General features: G+C 41.1%; 1 protein-coding gene across 6 annotated transcripts in view; it reads right to left on the reverse strand.

Annotated features, from left to right (window-relative positions):
- Positions 1 to 14171: 14171 nt before the first annotated feature.
- The window catches only part of nrg1 (neuregulin 1), a 46526-nt gene continuing 41052 nt past the window's right edge, over positions 14172 to 19645 (reverse strand). For all 6 annotated transcript variants that reach the window (XM_084384131.1, XM_084384130.1, XM_084384132.1 and 3 more), the window contains one exon: positions 14172 to 16887. In XM_084384131.1, the coding sequence (XP_084240257.1) occupies positions 16245 to 16887 (643 nt within the window). In that variant the 3' untranslated portion in view covers positions 14172 to 16244. The remainder of the gene's footprint in view (positions 16888 to 19645) is intronic.

Below are 19645 nucleotides of genomic sequence, written 5' to 3' on the forward strand. Positions count from 1 at the left end.
TTAACGTAATAAAACAATGAATATTTCTATCCCAGTATAATATTAATTTTATAAACATTTTAACACTACCTGCTGGTGAAAAGTGGAGTGGAGAAGAGTACAGCACAAAAACATGCCATTTGTATAAGGCACCCTGCCGCAACATACTTAAGTCACAAGTGGGAAATGCCAGTCGAGAAGTGACACATGCTGATGGGACGGAGTTTGAGTCAGTGGTGCACCAGTGACAAATCGTTTTCATGTACCTTATGCCAGTAGAACAGCAATGACATGCAGTGGGGGAGAACTATACAGATCCTTTATTCAAGTAAAAGTAGGAATACTGGAAAACCACACTGTGAAAATATTCTTCCTCAAGGAAAAGTCCTGCATTCAAATCCTTACTTTAGTAAAATTGTGTAAGTATGATTAGCAAAATGTCAGTAATGTATTAAAATATAAGTGCTCATTACACAGAAAAATGGTCCACTGCTGCAGATGTTTAAAGGAATAGTTCACTCTAAAACAAAATTCAGTCATTATCGACTCATCCACATGCTGATGAGAAGTCTGGTGAGAAAGGAAAAGGTCCATAAAACTACACAAAAACTTTGTAATATTCCTCCATACTGCTCGTCCGCTGCAATCCAAGTGTCCTGAAGTGGCGACATCCAGAGTTTACTCGAAACGACGTCATTTAGTACATTTTTACAGCCTAAACAGTCACTACGCTACATCTGCCTGGAGGCACGCTCCGCGTTCACACAAGTCTCCCTCACAGCGTTTGCACTTCGGAAGCCGCGCCCGACAAGATGAACGAGACTTGCGATAGATACACACCGGTATTTACTTCCTGCTTTAAGCGACCGAGCGACACACAAACATAAGAGGGATCTGCTGCACTAGTGATTTGAAACTTTGAAACTCACAGCAGGATGTAAATACAAGATCATTTGGTAAGTGAGCAGTTTCTACCAATGGGTCCCTCAAGGTGTGTGTGGCTGTCAAATGGTCTGAAAAACAACAAACATTAATCCAGGATTGTAGAATCCCACCGCATGTCATTGTTGCTGTAACTGCAGGCTTTGAACCAAAACAAGTCAGTGAGATGGTGATACAATGCCATTCTTTGATACAGGCTGCTACAGACAGAACACACACAGTAACAGCCTTGAGAGATGGATTGTTTATGTCAAAACTAACAAACTCTCTCACACTGCCACAGAGCACATTTGTGTATCTGCAGCCACCCCCTTTATCTCAGTTTGGACCCCAGTCAGACCTTTCTGAGGTACTGGCTATTTTGTGGGCTAAACATAAGGCCCATGTGGGATTTGTGACATCTGCTTCGCCTCATAATGTGAAACTCAAAGCTAATGCTAAGCTGCCAATGATCAGACAATACCATTTGCCATACAGATCAATTGCAGGAATTGAAGGTGTAATTCAGTCCCTCTTGAATCAAGGTATGTTGATAGAGACACAAAGTCCGTGCATTTTGCCCATTCCAAAACCAACGGACCTGATGAATGGAGATTTGTACAAGTTTTGCAAGCTAGAAATAACATTGTAGTTCCCACAGCTCCTATTGTGCCAGATACCAATTCCATCCTTGCGTCAATGCCCCCAGATTCAAAATACTACACAGTCACTGATTTTTGTTCAGCCTTCTTTTTTCATCCCATTGCATCCAGATAGCCAGTATCTGTTTGAATTCACATTTAAAGGCCAGCAGCCTACCTGGACCCGCTTGCCGCAGGGTTATGTTGAGAGTCCCACAGTGTACACCTCAACAGTGAGACGCGATCTGCAGGATTTGCACTTCTCTGGTGGAAGCACTCTGTTGCAGTACGCTGATGATTTGTTGATTGCATCTCCATCTAAGGAGGCCTGCCACATTGACTCTGTTTTGTTGCTGAAAAGACTGGCTGAGTGTGGCCACAAAGCTCCTTTACAAAAATTGCATTACTGTCAGCCCGAGGTCACCTATCTGGGTCATGTTGAGAGACAGTCAGGGACTGTTGTCTCCTGAGAGAGTGAAACTTCTGACCAACATGACCACGAACATTCATCTGACCATTTAGTAACCTCCAGGAGGTTTTTTCCTTGTCCACATGATCAGCAGCAAACTTCAGTCGAGCTTTAAGGTACTGTGTCTGGAGAAAGGACTTCTTACTTGCACGGCAGCCTCTCAGCTCATGGCAATGCAGTACATGCTTGACTGTGGACTCTGACACCTGTCTTCCAGCAGCTTCTTATTCATTGCAGACTGGGTTTTGGTGGTTTTTGGTTGACTCCTGACCATCCTGACCAGTTTTCTCTTAGTAGCAGGTGATAGTTTGTGTTTTCTTCCTGATCGTGGCAGTGACACAACTGTATCATGCACTTAATACTTACAGTTGTTAGCATAGTTAATCTTGGGACCTGTAACTGCTTTAAAATGGCTCCAAGTGACTTTCCTTACTTTCTAATGCACATTTTAAGGTGCCAGCGGTTGCAGACCGCACAGGACAGCAACTCTTCTTTGCTTTGGGTTCATCCCTGTCCCTATAGGCATAGTGGCAGCCGGTGCAGGGCTCTTACTTTTTCTTCTTGGGATTTGGCTTGGGCTTTGACCCTTTTCCTGTGCTGGCTTCCCGTTGACATAGGCAAAATGCTCATCATTCATGAAGTCAACGGACGGTGGTTTTGATCTCTTGCGTCTGGTGGGTGGTCTTTCTTGGACTGGAACCTGGACCAAATCCTTAAATGAGACAGCTGTCACCTGGACCACTGTGGCTCCACCTCAACTTTATGCGCCAGAGGTGGTACAGCATCTTGGGGCATGGGGAAATGAGACGGGCGCACAGCAGCCTGCACAGGGCCATGCAAGGGGTGGGCCACAGGACGGAGATGAAGAGGATTCATAGCTGTCTGCACAGGGCCTTGCAGGAGCTGGGCCTCAGGATGGAGGTAAGGAGAGTGTATGGCTGACTGCACCGGGTCATGCAGTGGGTGGGCCTCATGACGGAGGTGAGGAGGGCATATGGCTGTGTGCCTCAGGATGGCGTGAAGAGAGCCTCCCAGCTGCAGTGGAAGCTGAAAGACCCTCAGACTTTCTGATACTCAGGACGTACATTCCAGGCCCTTCTCAAGAAACTAAGCTGAGGGATGCTACCTGCCTTCTCCCTGTACTCAGCCATTGCTCCCTTCATTCTTGTCTCACTCCATGGGTTTAGCTTCTTCCTACTTCTCTAATTTCCCTCTCTCTCTCTTCGTCCCTCTTTCTGTTGCCCTCTCTTTTAATAAAATTCACTAACAAAGACCATACCGTTGTTTAGCATAAGGATTTTTTACATGAATTAGAGGTATGTGGATGAAGGAAAAGGGGTCGAGGTATGTGGATGAAGGAAAAGGGAGTCAAGTGCGGTGAATAACAGAAAGGCGGGTTGAGTGCGGTGCATGAAGAAAAGGGGGGTCGAATAGGGAGGACAAAGGAAAGGGGGATCGAGTGCAGAGGACCAAGAAAAAGGGGGGTCTAGTGTGGAAGAGGAAGGAAAGGGGGATCGAGCATGGAGGACAAAGGAACGGGGCGTCGAGTGCGGAGGACGATGGAAAAGGGGGGTTGAGATTAAGATGGAGGAAAGGGGGTCAAATAAGGTTGTGGAGTGTCTGGGCGATCTAGGAACCAGGGAGACTCAGGTCTAAAGGACCATTCTTATTCTAAATTCTAAAGAAGATGTGATATGTTTGAAATGATCAATAAAAGGTTGCCAAATTCTTAAAAAATTCCCTTCTTGATTTTTCAGGGAGAATCTGATTTTCTCTAGCTCCAAGTGTTTCATTACATTTCTCATAAGTATGTGTTGGTGCTGTCTTTTATTTCCAATTAAGTAAGATAAATCTCTTTGCCAGAAGCCTGACAGATTATACCATATTATGTTGCTGTTTTTTTTTTTTTACATATTAGAGTCTGTAACTCCTAGAATCGCCATCAAGGGGTCTAAGTCAGTAGCTCTATGCAAAATTCTTGATAAGGTCTGAAAAATATTGTTCCAAAAATGTAATATCCTTAGGCAGCTATAGAACATGTGACCTAATAATGCCGGAGCAAGCCAGCGATCACATGAAGGATACATTTCAAGAAAGATCTTGTTAAGTTTTTGTTTAGACCAATGCAAGCGGTGTATTGTTTTAAACTGTAGGAGGCCGTGGCTTGCGCATTCTGAGGAGCTATGGGTCTGTGCTAGGGCCGTCCACCATTGTTCCTCTGTAATCTCCCTGCCTAGCTCATCCTGCTAAGCTCATTTCAAGTGGTCCATAGTAGTTATGCACGTCAGCTGAGAGAGTGTTTCATATATTTTTGAGATGCCTCCTTTCTTTTTTGAAGATCTTGTAAAAGTATAAATTCCATTGAGGATTGGTTTGGTGGGTTTGATATGATGAATTATTTTGCTTAACAGAGTACCACACTTTTTTAGTTTAAAGAAGTGTGACTGAGGTATGTTGTATTTTCTTTGTACCTGCTCAAATGATGGAAACACCTCATCAATAAATATATCTATAAATTGGTGAATTCCTTTCTCAAACCAATCATCAAATGTTTTATTGTTACATGAGGGTGCAAAAGGACTTTGAAGACAACTAGCTTGCCATTTTCGAACCTGAGACCAAATCTTTGATTGAGGGCATACAGTGGGTAAAGATAAGAATAGAGAGGCCAAAAGAATAAGGGGAGCAACATATCATACTGGCCCAATAATAAAGTTGAAAATTTGGCAACCCCATCCCTCCTGCCAACTTGGGCCTCTATAAAAATGGCCACCTTATTCTGGGTATTTTTTTTTTAATTCCAAATGAATTCTGAGACAATTTCATCTTTGGATGCTTCCACATTCTTTTAAATCATAATCTGGCCAGGTGAAGGACCAGGTGATTGCGAGGTCAACTGACCAACAGCTGGCCCGCAATCAATCACTTTCACATGAAAAAAAAGGTACACAAAAGGATTGCAGATATACAGAGATATTTTTTACCAGGCTAATCACATTTACAGGATGGCAAACAATACATAGGGATAACATCTTAAGTTAGTTATTTCCTGTATGATAACGTGCCCTAATAAAGTGCACCCTATTTGTGCTGTACTTATGTGGCAGTGCTACAATCTAATGGCAATTATTTTAGCTAAAATTTTAGTGTCTACATTAAAGAGACTCTATGAAGCCGGGTCAAGTGGGCCTTTTGCTTTTTTGTTGAGAACAGAAATTGACACCTGGTAGAACGTAGTTGGAAGAAGGCCCCTTTCTTAACAACTCATTGAAAACCTATAAAAGCAGAGGAGCAATTTCTGAAATAAACGTAGTATTAAAAATCTGGGCCCGTATTCCTAAAGATTCTGAGAATCCTCTCAGAGAGCTCCTAACTTAACCTAAAAATTCCTAGCAGGGAGTCTTAGCTTAGGAGTGATTCCAGAACATTCTCAGAGAGCTCTGAGCAAGGAATGGACAGAAACTTCTATCTTAGTGAGGAGGTGAGGTTGACCCCGTTGCTAGGTATGAGTCATCATTTCAAAAGCTGTGATTGGTTGATCCTAAAAGCTAGATAAAAAATATACTTTTGGTGATAATGGGCAAAGGATGGACCCTCAAATCGATAAACTTAATCATAGAATCTAATCTTATGAAGACTGTGTAATTGTAAATAATAATTCAGATAAAAGAAAATATCTGTGAAATGAATAGTAAGCTATACTTTAAAATTATCCTACAAAATGTGTGAAAACTTAGGCCCACTTGCACAGTATTCACATAGTGATAGTTATATTTATTTGCTTATATTAATTGCCATGCTGGTAATTTTTGCACTTTCAACATTTCAACTCAATTTGGTATTAACAAGGGTAAAATGGCTCAGCTTTCATCAATGTCTGTGATTGCTGACTGGCCTATAAGAAGCAGTGTTGGTTGGCTTTCATTTCGGGTGGTATTGCATTGTGGCGTTGAGTTGGAGAAGTAAGTGCATCTCTAATGAGATCAACCACAAACATGATTCCTGCACGATCCAATCTGTAGCGTTTCATTATTTCACTGTCATCCAGTGTTTGGAGAATGTCTCTCCTGCTTCTTCCGTCCGCCATTTTGTCCTCTGCTCAGGGAACTCCTAAGCCGCTTAAAGGTCCTCTTCCCTGCTCTTAACAGATCTCACCTTAGGAGCTCTCTTAAGAGCTAGGATTCTTTAGGAATAGCTTTTATCTTTACTAGGATCTACTCTTCACTTTTAGGGGAAATTCTAAGAAAACATCATGATTCTAAGAATTTTCTAAGAATTTGGCCACTAGGAGCAACTCTTTGCACTAAGAATCTTTAGGAATATGGCCCCAGGTGTATACCTATCTGGACCGGGTGCTTCAAAATTTGAAAGCTACGTATTGCTAAAGTAACCTCCTCCAATGTAATAGGTTCCTCTGACAAGTTTTTATCCTCCTGTCCAGGTGAAAAAGAAATATACTTAAGTTGTATTTTTTTCAATGTACTACACTAAGTGCATATTAAATATGTTATTTCTAAACTTCAAGTGTATTTCGTGCACTTTAAGAAATGCGTATGTTCAATTTTAAGGTAATTGCAGTATATTAGATAGCCGGCTATGATGCCATCAGGGATGCCACTCCCTTCTCTGTGTCTGACCAAGGTGTGTCCAATCCAACTAATAACTCTGCTAATTTGGCTGCAGCTCTACCATCTATCTTCTCAAAACTCTCTGTTTACAATGGAGGCTGTAAGGACAGGCAACCAGAACTACTTATCACTGGTGACTCCATAATCAGATCCGTTGAAGTCCCTGGTGCTTTCACTTACTGCCTTCCTAGTGGTAAAGTCCCTGAAATCATTGGACTCATTTAAAAATTCACAGTCCTCCATCCCTCAGCTCACACTTTCCTGGTCCACATAGGCTCTAATGATGTCATGCACAGACTATCCACTCAGACTCCAACTAGAGTCTCTGTCAGCAACTTTCCAGAGTCGGAGCATAACCTGTGTCTTTTCTCGCCCCATTCCAGCTCCCTCTCCCTGAAATGGTCTCAGTGCCTTTATCAAATTAGTTCTCACTGCCAAGCTTTCAACCTGTCTGCACCACTTCTTAAAGAACCTCTTCCATGTCTAGGTCCCTTATTGCTCAACATCATCAACACATCACTCTCCACTGACGTGCTGCCCTCAGCCTTCAAATCTGCTATTACTAAACGTGTGCTCAAAAAAACAAACCTTGATCCTGAAATCCACAAAAATTAGACCCATTGCTAACCTTCCTTTCCTTTCCAAAATCCTTCAGAGAATTGTTGCATACCAACTTACCCCTTATCTTTCTTGTAATAACCTCCATGAACCTTTCTAATCTGGCTTGGGATCATTCCACTCCACAGAAACAGCACTTACTAAGTGCAGCTTTTGACACCATTGACCACAATATCCTCCTTTGTTCGACTCGAGAACCTAGTTGGTGTTAAAGGCTTGGCTCTGTCTTGGTTAAATTCATATCTGACTGATAGGACACACTGTGAAGTCCACAGCAATATGATTTTGGACTATTCGAAAGTGCAATATGGTGTTCCTCAGGGGTCTGTCCTGGGTCCACTGCGGTTTTCTATCTATGTCCTGCCCCTCGGTGCTATCATTCACAAGTTTTATACACATTTCCACTATTCCCTGGGCGGAACTGAGCTACATGTCGAAGTATCCTTGAGCAAGATACTGAACCCCAAAATTGCTCCTGATGCGCAGTTGGCACCTTTTGTGGCAGCCTCTGCCATCAGAAAAAGGGCCCTGCGACGAGCTGGCGACTCGTCCAGGGGTGTACCCTGGACAGCGGGGCTGTGTGCCGGGGAATCTCCGCCCGCTCAGCCGCTTCTCTCACCTGTCTGGTCGATGCTCAGTTCATATGGCGCTGTTAAACACCAGATCTCTCACAAATAAGACATTCATTTTGAATGACTTTTTCACAACACGTGATCTGGATTTCCTCCTGTTGACAGAGACCTGGTTGAAACCAGGTGAGATCAGCGCCTTCTTGGAGCTCCTCCCACCCAGCTGTTCCTTCTTCAGCACCCCCCGAGCTGCCGGTCGTGGCGGCGGTCTGGCTGCTATATTAAAAGAGAGCTTCAGATGCAAAACAATAACCCCTAATAATTATTCCAACTTTGAGCTGCAGTTGTTTGTGATCGACCTCTCTTGTCCTGTGCTGTGTGCCACAGTTTATCGCCCACCCAATTTTAACAAGAACTTTCTCCAAGAGTTCTCTGAGTTGTTGTCTGATTTTATTCCAAAGTTTGATAAACTATTGATTTGTGGGGACTTTAATATTCATGTTTGTTGCGCAGGAAATCAACTGGCAAATGAGTTTAAAGGCCTTTTGGATTCGTTTGGCCTCACTCAATCTGTTAATGCACCAACTCATGAACATGGGCACACTCTTGATCTTGTCATTTCTCATGAGCTTTCAGTTTTCCTTAGAGAAATGGTGGACACTGCTATCTCGGATCACCTCCCTATTGTTTTTGATTTTGCTGCCCCCCCCCACCTGCCAATAAGCCCGTTTCCCCAGCCCGCAGATGCCGTATCTTTGCTCCATCAACGGCCAGAGAGTTTGCTGTCGCCTTTGGGGACTCTCAGCTGCATTCTGACAGTGGACTGGTTCCTCCCCTTTGTCCAGACACCTTACTCTCCACTTTCCACTCTACATGCTCTGCAATTCTGGATTCTGTTGCCCCTTTTCGGCAAAAAAGCACCAAGACCAAGGCCGATCCCTGGTTGAACGACCACACCCGTCTGCTCAGACAACAATGCAGACAGGTGGAGCGGCGGTGGAAAAAGGACAAACTGCATGTATCACTGGGCTGGTTAAGGGACAGTTTGGCTGCTTATTAGAGAGCTGTGAAGGAGGCCAAGTCCAAATATTTGTCCTCTGTTATAGCCAACAGCTCTAATAATCCGAGAGTGCTATTTAAAACTATTGACTCTGTTATCAACCCATGCTCTACTGTCCTGTCCGATGCCTCCACCACAACCTGTGAAGAGTTTGTCTCTTTTTTTATAGACAAAGTGGCATCAGTCAGGCAGAATATCAGTAACATGCTTATGTCCCCTGATAATGTGTGTGCTCCTCCTGCACAATCTGCTGTTTTCGAGCAATTTGAGACTATTTCTCTGTCATCTCTCACTAAGGTGGTTAGTGGCTTAAAACCCACTAACTGTCCCTTAGACATTATTCCAGCCAAGTTTCTGAAGGAGGTTTTTAGTTCTTTTGGATCAAGTATTTTGGTTTTTATAAACACCTGTCTTAGCTCAGGGTCTGTTCCAGCTGCCTTCAAACATGCTGTGGTTAGGCTCCTCCTCAAAAAACCACACCTTGACCCCTCTGTGCTGTCCAATTTTAGGCCTGTCTCCCACTTGCTTTTTCTTTCTAAGGTATTGGAAAAAGTTGTTTTTATTCAATTACAAACATTTTTAGAGATTAATTCTGTTCTTGATAAATTTCAGTCTGGTTTCAGATCCCGACATAGCACCAAGTCAGCACTGTTAAAGGTGCATAATGATATTACCTTGTCCGTGGATGCTAGGGACCCCACTGTGCTGGTACTGCTGGACCTCACAGCGGCTTTTGATACAGTCGACCATGCAATCATTGTATCTCACCTAGAGCAGTATGTAGGCATCCGTGGCACCGCTCTCCAATGGTTTAGGTCGTACCTGGCAAATAGGAGTTTTTCCGTAATGATTGGTGACCTCTGCTCCTCACAGGCATCCCTCTCTTGTGGGGTGCCACAGGGCTCTATTCTTGGCCCTATTCTGTTTTCATTGTATATGCTACCGCTGGGATCAATTTTAAAAAAACACAATCTGTCTTTTCATTTTTATGCTGATGATTTACAATTATATTTGCCCTTGAGACCCAATGAAAACACTGCACTTACTCAGTTACTGGACTGTATCACTGATGTAAAACAGTGGCTGGCTCTGAACTTTTTGCACCTGAACGACAGCAAAACCTAATGTATTTTGTTTGGCACGCCATCTATGTCAAATGTTTTAATTACAAACTCTGGGACTCTGGCGCCCTTTTTTAAACCACATGTAAAGAATCTTGGGGTAACATTTGACAGTGGGCTCAGATTCGATAAACAGATTAGGTCTGTTGTTAGCACAAGCTTTTTTCAGCTGTGTCTGCTGGCCAAAGCGAAGCCTTTTTTAAGTCGGCAGGACCTCGAGAAGGCGATCCACGCTTTCATCAGTTCAAGACTGGACTATTGCAATGCACTTTATGTCGGCCTCAGCCAGTCTTTAATCTCGCGTCTCCAACTTGTTCAGAACGCTGCTGCCCGATTATTAACAGGCACGTCCAGGCATGAACACATTACCCCTGTGCTGTCGTCACTCCACTGGCTTCCAGTTCGTTTTAGAATTGATTTTAAACTTTTGTTGTTTGTTTTTTACGCCATTAATGGCCTGGCTCCCTCCTACCTGTCAGAGATTTTAACTGTCCGCAATCATGGCAGAGCCCTCCGTTCTTCCGGCCAGCTCCTGTTAGAGGTCCCAAGGTCAAGACTTAAACAGTGGGGCAATCGTTCTTTTGCTGTCACAGCTCCCAGGCTGTGGAACAGACTGCCCCCTGACATTCGCACCACTACTGACCTCAGCCTTTTTAAAGCTGAAGACACACATTTTTTTAGATTGGCATTTAACTCTGACTAGGGTAGTCCTGCTCTTAGGTGTACTTATTTTGCCTGTTTTTTACTTTATGCTCTTTTAGAGGGCCTTTAACACCCTGCAGCACTAGTAGCACTTTCTTGTGTTTTCTTGCAGCACTGTAGCACTTTCATGGGTTTTTTATGTATTGTTTTTATGTATTATTTTATTGTTTTGATGTAAAGCACTTTGGGTACTGTCTGGCTATTGTAAAGTGCTATACAAATACAATTTGATTGATTGATTGATTAAACATCCCCGCGACCCTCATGAATAAGCGGCAGAAAATGAGATGAGATGAGATCGTGTTGAAACCAATCCTACAAGGCAAAGCCGACATTTTCAACTTACGTGAATGACTAGAATTTTGCGTCATTCATGCCTTGTCATGGTTTGGATTTTTGGTCGATAATTTCTGGTTTTATTTGTAGTTCATGTATGAAGTATGAAAAGTAACAAACTCACATTTATTTGTGTGGTTGGATAAGACAGTCTGGTATCTAAGTCCGCGTCTGCACCATTAGTACAAGGGTAGTCAGCGTTTTTGGACCAAGTGCAACCTTCTTAAAACACTGTCTGTTACGTTGTATAAGACTATGTTTGTGGCCTTTTGGTGGTGTTCTTGCGCTTGTGAGTGTTTCAGAGGTGCTGAGGACGTGCTGGGCATGGTTTTCCTGGTGGCCTGAGCTGACACTGATCACTCACACCTGCAGCTCATTGAGGCAATCAGTGCCTTGATGAAAGCCTGGTCTCCTCTACTCTCTACTCTCGCCAGATTATTCCGTCAACCAGACCATGCTCTCCTAGTTGCACACTCGTGTTTTATTTCAAAGGTTCTAGTTTATGTATTTTTTGATCTTCAGTGATTTAATGTTGAGTTTTCTCGTCTCCTCCAGTGATTGCTCCACTCCTGGATACTTATGGTGCCTTCATGTGCTATGGTATTTACCAAAAGACGACATGAAAAGTGCACATGAACACCCTCTCATGTGGTATTTTCCACTGGGCAACTCGTAGAATTTTTTGATGCCCGAGTTGCCGAGATGAGATAACCTTTCACCTTTTCAACATGGCGGAGAGCAACAGAAGATTCGTGAATGGTAAGCAATGTACACTACTAAACGTGTTTTGCTACTGTTAGTGGATAGTTTTTGTAGCCTATAAAGTGTTGCTCCATTGACAATTGTAATATGATGCGTTAACACTCGGTGTCAGTTTTTAAAATACCATTATGGTTTGGTTTTACCTCTCCAGAGCAGATGCTAACAAGCCTGAATCTGTGTGTCCACCATCTTTATTTTCTCTGTACAACAACAAAAACACATGAACACAACGCACTGGTAAATACCAGATCACAAGTGGAAAATACCATCTGTACGATAGCACATGAAGGCAGCATTACTCTGGTCTCACCATGACCCAGCCTCCCGCTCCTCTGCCACCAGCCTGCTCCACCTGGATTCCCAGTGTTATGCTCACCCAAGTTTTCTACTTCCACCACCGTGAGTCACTTCACCCACCCCCGGAGGAGCCACCTGCTCGACGAGTTAGCCACTCGGGATCAGCCAGCCTCCCTAGTAGAATTAATTTCCCTAGTCATTCACATTGATAATTGCATGCGTGATAGGCACAGATAAAGGGCTTCTTCTAGCCGAAGAATAGCCAGCCCCATCCCCAACCAACCTCCTCACTCTTCCTCTGAGCTACATCCTCGCCCTCGCCCAAACTTCAGCCCCATATCTCCCCCTGCCGCTCAGGAGGAACCCATGAAACTAGGACGCACTCGTCTATCACCTGAAGAATGACAATGACGGTTCCAAAACAAGCTTTGCATCTATTGCGGTCAACCCAAATGAGGCCAGGGGAATATGATGTCTCCTCTGTTAACCCCATTTCTCAATTATTTCACAACTTCTCGATTGATCAGCAACTAAACTGACAATACACAGTGAAAATTCAGAGGCACATCCGGCCATATTTCAAGGTAAAATGCATCTTTAACTGATCATTATCTACTATATGGAACTTGATTCAGTTATTCAGGGATTAGTCTTAAACAGTTAAACAGTAAAAAGTCATTCCTGATTCATTCTTCACTTGTTCTTTATGAACTACTACTTTTGTGTACCTTGTAATGTTACCTCAAAATTTGATAATATGGTAAATTCCAATACAATAAGCTCAATCCGAGCACAGTGCCCCACCACCCCATTATGATTGTGTGTTTTCTGCATGAAAGAGTGACCCATTCCCTGAAATGGTCCACATTAATCAGAATCTAAATAGCTTTTTGTCATGTATTGTTCTGTCAAAAAGTGACAAATAGCAGCACACTACTACCAGTAAGGAAAATTGTAGCCAACAGTAAGATGTAGTTTATTACTTAATTGAAAATGATAATGAAGTCATCTTGTCACCCTCTGTGTCTTCTCTTCTGAAGTACAAAGCCTATCTCAATCCTGAATAAAAATAAAACAGCATTACATCCAGCTCATCTAAATTATTAATTGCACATAACTTTGTAATTCAAGAGTAAAAATGTGTATTATTTTTATTTGACATTATTACTGATTCTGATAATGCTACTATAATATCAATCGGTTAAACCCAAAGCATTTTTCACATAATTTTCTTTAAAAATGTTTAGCTTATATGATCAGATTTTAAACATCATAAATTGTCTTTATTATTGCAGCTGCATAAGAGAACACGTTTCATTGTATTCTTCAGTGACAAGGCAGAGATACGGAAGCCCTAAAGGGCCATGCATTAATGTATTAATTAATTTCAGTTAATTTCATTTGTTTTCTCGAGATCTCGAGTTATTATCTTGAAATAACAACTGCCGTTTTCCTGAGATAACGGAATAATTTTCTCGAGATCTCGAGTTAACGAAATTTTGTTTACCCGAGATAATGATATAATTAATTCGAGATCTCGTCATTAACTACATAGTTGGTCAGCTATGTAGTTAATGACGAGACAGGCTCACTTAGATTGCGCCGCCGACATAGCTGAAGCCTTGCTAACCGTCTTTTTAGATTATGCACACTAATGTGTATATTATCTGGAATAGCAAGGCATAATGCTATTTCAGCCTGTGTCAGGCCTTGATTGAAAAGATATGTGACGTGGTGATCGATATGCTCCTGCTCCTCTGACATTGTTTCCTGCAATGATTTAATATACTACACTATCGTTTTGTTTTCTCAAAATCCCAAATTAATTATATTGTTATCTCGGGAAAACAAAGTTTCGTTATCTCGAGATTTCAAGAAAAGTATAGTATATGTTATTTTGAGATAATAACTCGAGATCTCGCGAAAACAAATGAAATTAACTCGTTATCACAGGAAAACGGAGGAAATAAAATGTATGAATGCATGGCCCTTTAGGGCTTCCGTACAGAGAAGCGGAAAAAATGTTGTTTTTTTTTCAGAAATATCTTGACACTGTGAAGCACAAAACTCAGAACTGATTTAATATTTAATAAGAAACACAGCACTGAAGGTTTTCATGGTGTATTTACATCACTCCTAGACTTAAAAGCAATGCATTGTCAGTTATGTTAGGCATACAAGTGACAAAATATGCAAGTACTTATTCTTTGTTTCATACTAATATGCCACATGGAACAGATGGCCATGTATATTTTACATATTTTGAAATCATATTTGTTAAAATATAAATGCATATTTTATATAGCGGAAATAATGCTTGTAATTACCAAGAGTTACCAAATAAATAATACATAATCTTCATGTAAATATAAAATACAGAGGTATGGCCAAAAAATAAAACACTAAGTATGGGGCAGCACGTCTATGTCATCATACTTACTCATATAGACTGTCTTCTGATTCTACATAAAAATAATTTTAAGAAACAGTTAAAGAAATGGTTAATTACAGAGCCAAATGAAGGTTATTTATTGTGCAGTCTAGAAGTAGTGACACTCTTTGGTAGAACTACGTTCATGTCAGCAGACATGACCAAACAAACATACACACAGACTGCACAAGCAAGGTTAGTTGAAAAATATGCAAAATTGTTACATGTTGACTTTGAAAAATAAAAGTCATATTCAAACACATCAGAGATATGACTGAAGGAATGAAAGCTGTTAACCATCATATAAATATTTAGCAGTTTCTGTAACCCCAAAATACATTACTGAAGAACACATGGATGTCTTCAGTAAGGATAAAATTAGACATAAATTCAATCTTCGATTCTTCACACAGTTGGTAGATATTATTGCATTTAAAGATGCAATCAGTATTATCACACTGGTTGTGGAGGGTACACATAATTGGAGTGTTCTGTTGAAGAAATAGAGAATGGCTGGTCTTCAAGCTAGGTTTTTGGTGGCAACAACTTAACTGAGTAAGTTCATATGAAGTGAAAATATGGATACTAGCTAACATGGAAAGAAATGAAACTTTGCTTTCAATAATGATACTTTTGAGCATTAAGGGAAATGTGGGATGCTACATTGAGCTTGAGCCATACTGAAAGTAAGGATATGTCGGCCTCAGCTATTTCAGTTTTGACCAATCTTTTTGTGTTATTCTTCCCTTGTGAGTCCCTTAATTTTATGTGAGTGCAATATCACACCCCTTTGCCCAATAGTAAACTTGAATTATATAGATAAAATCCCAATATAGAATTACTTAAGAAAAAAAATCTACAGGTTTATTTTAAGCATATGTGTTTCCTTAGTAATTAGTATAAGTAACACTAAAGAGCCAGACTTTACTGATTGCATCTTCATCTAACCGTTATAATATTAGCTCACCAGCAGGATACTGGACTATACAGTGATGAATAAAAACATTATTATCTCTAACATCTTCTCCACCTCTTAAAAAAATGCAGGTAATACCCGGATTTCTTATCCATTGAGATTAGTTCCAGTGTTCAGTTTTGAATACCATATTTCAGAAAAAAACAATTCAGTGAGACAGCCCATAATCAGTGCAAAAGAACATCAGATAATGGAGTGGTGAGGTTGAGTGACAGTAGAGGAAACCACACAAGCTGCTCATTATTCCATCACAGCATTTAAGGACGTAGCATGCACCCTGAACGCATAAATTTGATATCATAATAAAACTTTCATGTCAGTGGTCTCTTCCAACTCTAGGACATTAAAAGCAGCCAGCAAGTTCTTTTTGATTGTTAACTGGAAGATTAAGATGGTGAGTACATGACCCAGTATGCAATGTTGCAGTTCCCTTAAGCATACCAAACTGAAAGACACCATTGATATTTTTTCTGCACTGTAATATACTGTGAGCTGCTGCTACATACTAGTGTATGGCACTTTACCTACTAGACATGAACACATTTTTACACTTCTTTTTCTTTTCTTTTTTTTTTTTTACATATAAAACTCTTTATTTACTACATCACTAAAATAAAAGTTTCATTTTTCATTTACACCGCAAATGGTTTATAGAAAATAAAGGTTTGATAGTGACTTTTTCCTTTTTTTCCCTCTCTCAACATAAAGGATTCTCAGCCATTTCTTACTTTACTTTACACAGTAACTGGATCTTGTTTGGTGGTTGAATTGGATGACTTGACTTGCAGGTCATCATTTGATGATGCTGGGTTAGTCCTGCTACTGTACACAGCCCTGCGCAAGTGGGCTGTAGTGCTGTCAGTGGTAATGAAGGGTGTGTGTTCCCCCTGAGGCTCCTGTGATTCGTTCTTGAGCATGCTGACACTACTGGACTCCACATTGTGCAGCAAATGGCCATTGGTGTTGATTTTGGTGCTGCAGTTGTTGATGTTGTTGTTTGTATTAAGCAACTTCTCGGGTGATGCTGAAAGCATATGGCTGGCAGCTGTGGTGTTATGGTCATCTATGATTTGGTAGTTACCATTCTCCATAGAAAACAATGGGCTAGGTGGTAAGCTATGTTCCACATGGCCATGGTTGTAGTAGGCAGAGGTCCTCTTCTGTTCATCTCGGCTCGAGGACTTGTGTTGCTGATGTGTTTTCAACAACAGCAGGGGGCGCTCCTCTTCACCAGAGGGACTTAAAGCCACTGATGGGACAGAGATGGCCAGGCTGGACAGGGGGGCTGACATCTCTGATGGAGGAGACCCTGGAGTTGTAAGAGAGGTTTGAGACACCGGAGACAGCCGGGTTGGGGTCGTCATGGCAGATACAGACCTACAACAGACATAATAATGAAGGAAACACTTTTTACACTTTAGTTTGAAGATGTTCATGAGCACTGTTTAGGTACCAAAATTGCAGTAAAGCAAAGTACATATCAAACCACATGTTACATTGTGCAGAGAATTGAATTGTCATGGAAACTACACACAAAAGATATCCCACAAAATGTAAAGGTCTTGCATTGTCTGATGCATTGTTATGAACAATCTATCTATGTGTCCATCCATTTTCTAACCCACTTACCCTGTTAAAGGTCAAAGGGCTTGGAAACTATCATAGCATACGTACGATGAGAGGAAAGGCACTGTGAAAGATCACATGGCTAACACACATAGATTACTTTACCTCATTGACTACCACAGCAGAGATTTGGGAATTTGTTTTCAGCTTGTTTTGATAGAAAAAAGATGAGACAAAGATTCAAGTTTCCATTCCATGTAAAGCTGATGCAAGGATACAACAGGACTCTGACTAAGTAGGTTTTTCCCAGTTGGTAGCATCACAAAATGTTGTTTTTTTTAACTACATGTTGTATAGACTTCACAACAATCTCCAGTGGTATCAGAAACACTAATCCTTGTTCTTACGGTCTCCAAGTGGTATCTTCATAGCTCCATAGCCCCTAACCTACAACATGGATTTATTCACCTAGAGAGTTATGTTTTCAACTGTGTATGTTTGTTTTTTGGTTGGTTGGTTGGTCAGCTGGATTACACAAAAACTACTCAACAGATTTGCACAAAACTTGGATGGAGAATGGGTCTTGGCCAGGAATAGACCCCGTTATCTGACATTGTGCGTTTTTCAGCATTGTTGTTAATTTCTCAGGGAATAATGCATTGACCATGATTTTAAAAATCAGCCATATTTAAGTGGCAGGTATTTATGAGTGAGAAGATCTTAGATCTGGTCATCTTAAATTATGGTAGAGCAGTTACGGGTGGTTTTAATTTTAGAGTAATACAGGTGTATTGAGTTTGATATTGGGTAAAACTTGATTGAATTAAAGGGAACTGTTGGGCCTTTGCGGAGGCAGGCGCTCTACTGAGTGCCAATCTAGTTCATGATGTAATTGAACATCAGATACCATGTATGTCATTTTTTGGACAACTTAAGTTCTCTCCAACAATTTGACCTTAATTGTACAATCCCCTGATTTTGTTTTACTGACCGAAAACGCCCCTAATACCCAAATTTCCTAAATTAAACTGCTTTAGTTCCACACTTACCCTAACAGCAACACTGAGCTGAGAAGATTGCTGTTGGTAATACAAAATTAAGTAATGTACTCTCATCCACACTGTTAAAGCTGCTGTAAGTGTTGTTTTCTTATTGAAAAGGGTGTTAAATAGCTCCATATTCCAGCATTAATCACTGTGGTCAGTAACCCATGTCTCTATTCCCCCTGCTCATGCAGTAAAAGAGAAAATAAATCTTTTGGTATCCCTGCCCACTTTATCCAACCAGGACAGAGAACTCCATAAAGAGGCGGTCCTGTCTGCTCGTGACTGCGCAGAAAACAGGATCCTCCTGTTTACCGCCAATGGCAGTAAACAGGATCCTCCTGTTTACCGCCAATGGCAGGTACAGTATAAACTACCAATTCCAGCACTCCTAGGGCCAAATGTATAAACCATGTGTACACACGAAAAATGTATGCCACTTTCCATGCAGTTTTCGAAATTTATAAAAAATCTATGGGCGGTGAGACTGTGTGTACTGGTACATATCTTTTACCCCGCCAATTTCATAGCAGATTTCTGAACATATTAAAATCCACAGAGGGTGAGAATGTGCATACTGGTACACATCTTTGACACCATGCGTACCATGCACGCAGTCTTTTTAGTCTGATTATTGTGATGTTGCGAGTTGACAAAAATGATATGAAAAGTGTGAATTAGGGTGACAATTTTCTATAGTTTAAAAACCTTCACTATGATCAAACAGTGATGCACGAGTTGTTACCCTTGTTTTTACTATCTTCTGTAAATATGATTGTCAGTGTGCATTATAATAATTATAATGATGATCCTTATGTAAATAAATACATGATCTTTATATATGTAAATTGGGGAGTAAGAATCCTTCAGGACTCAGCACTATAAGGGCTGTAGCCATGTGTAATGGCTCTGCCACATGACACATAAGTTGCTCTGGTGTTGCAAGAGGACGTTGCCAATGCGCAATTTAGGCTAGAGCAAGTTTTCAGGGACCTTACTGATGTTCTGGCCCATGATGATAGCCCACTCATCAAGTGGAGACTGCGCGGGGATCTCCTCTGCTCTTACAGTAGCTCGCACACTCACTGTGCGCAGGGATGCATCTCTTGGTCCCTCACTTGAAATCAGACCACTTTTAACTCCTCCAAAGTCTGTACCTCTGAACTCACAGTGTTCAAATTTCACTTGCTTCATTTTGTTGCTAAAGCCAGAAGTGAAGCTGTAATTTTGAAAAATTTGTCTGTAATTTTGAAAAATGTGTCTGTAATTTTGAAAAATTTGTCTGTAATTTTGATCATTCATTACATCAAGTTCATGGTCCGCATAATTTAGCATCCTGTTCTTCAACCGCTTCTTTGCTTCTGACATTTCTCCTCAACACTAAGTTAAATTCTGGCCCTTTGTATGCAAACCAGGTAATCCGTTTATATTGAATTGTGGGGATGATCACACAGCTCGTGCTGATGCATAAAATTTTAGGATGATTGAGATGTATATGGAAAAGCTGTGTGGGAACAAGCGTATGT

This window comes from Pagrus pagrus (assembly GCF_965226575.1).
Source record: "Pagrus pagrus genome assembly, chromosome: 19".
NCBI lineage: Eukaryota > Metazoa > Chordata > Actinopteri > Spariformes > Sparidae > Pagrus > Pagrus pagrus.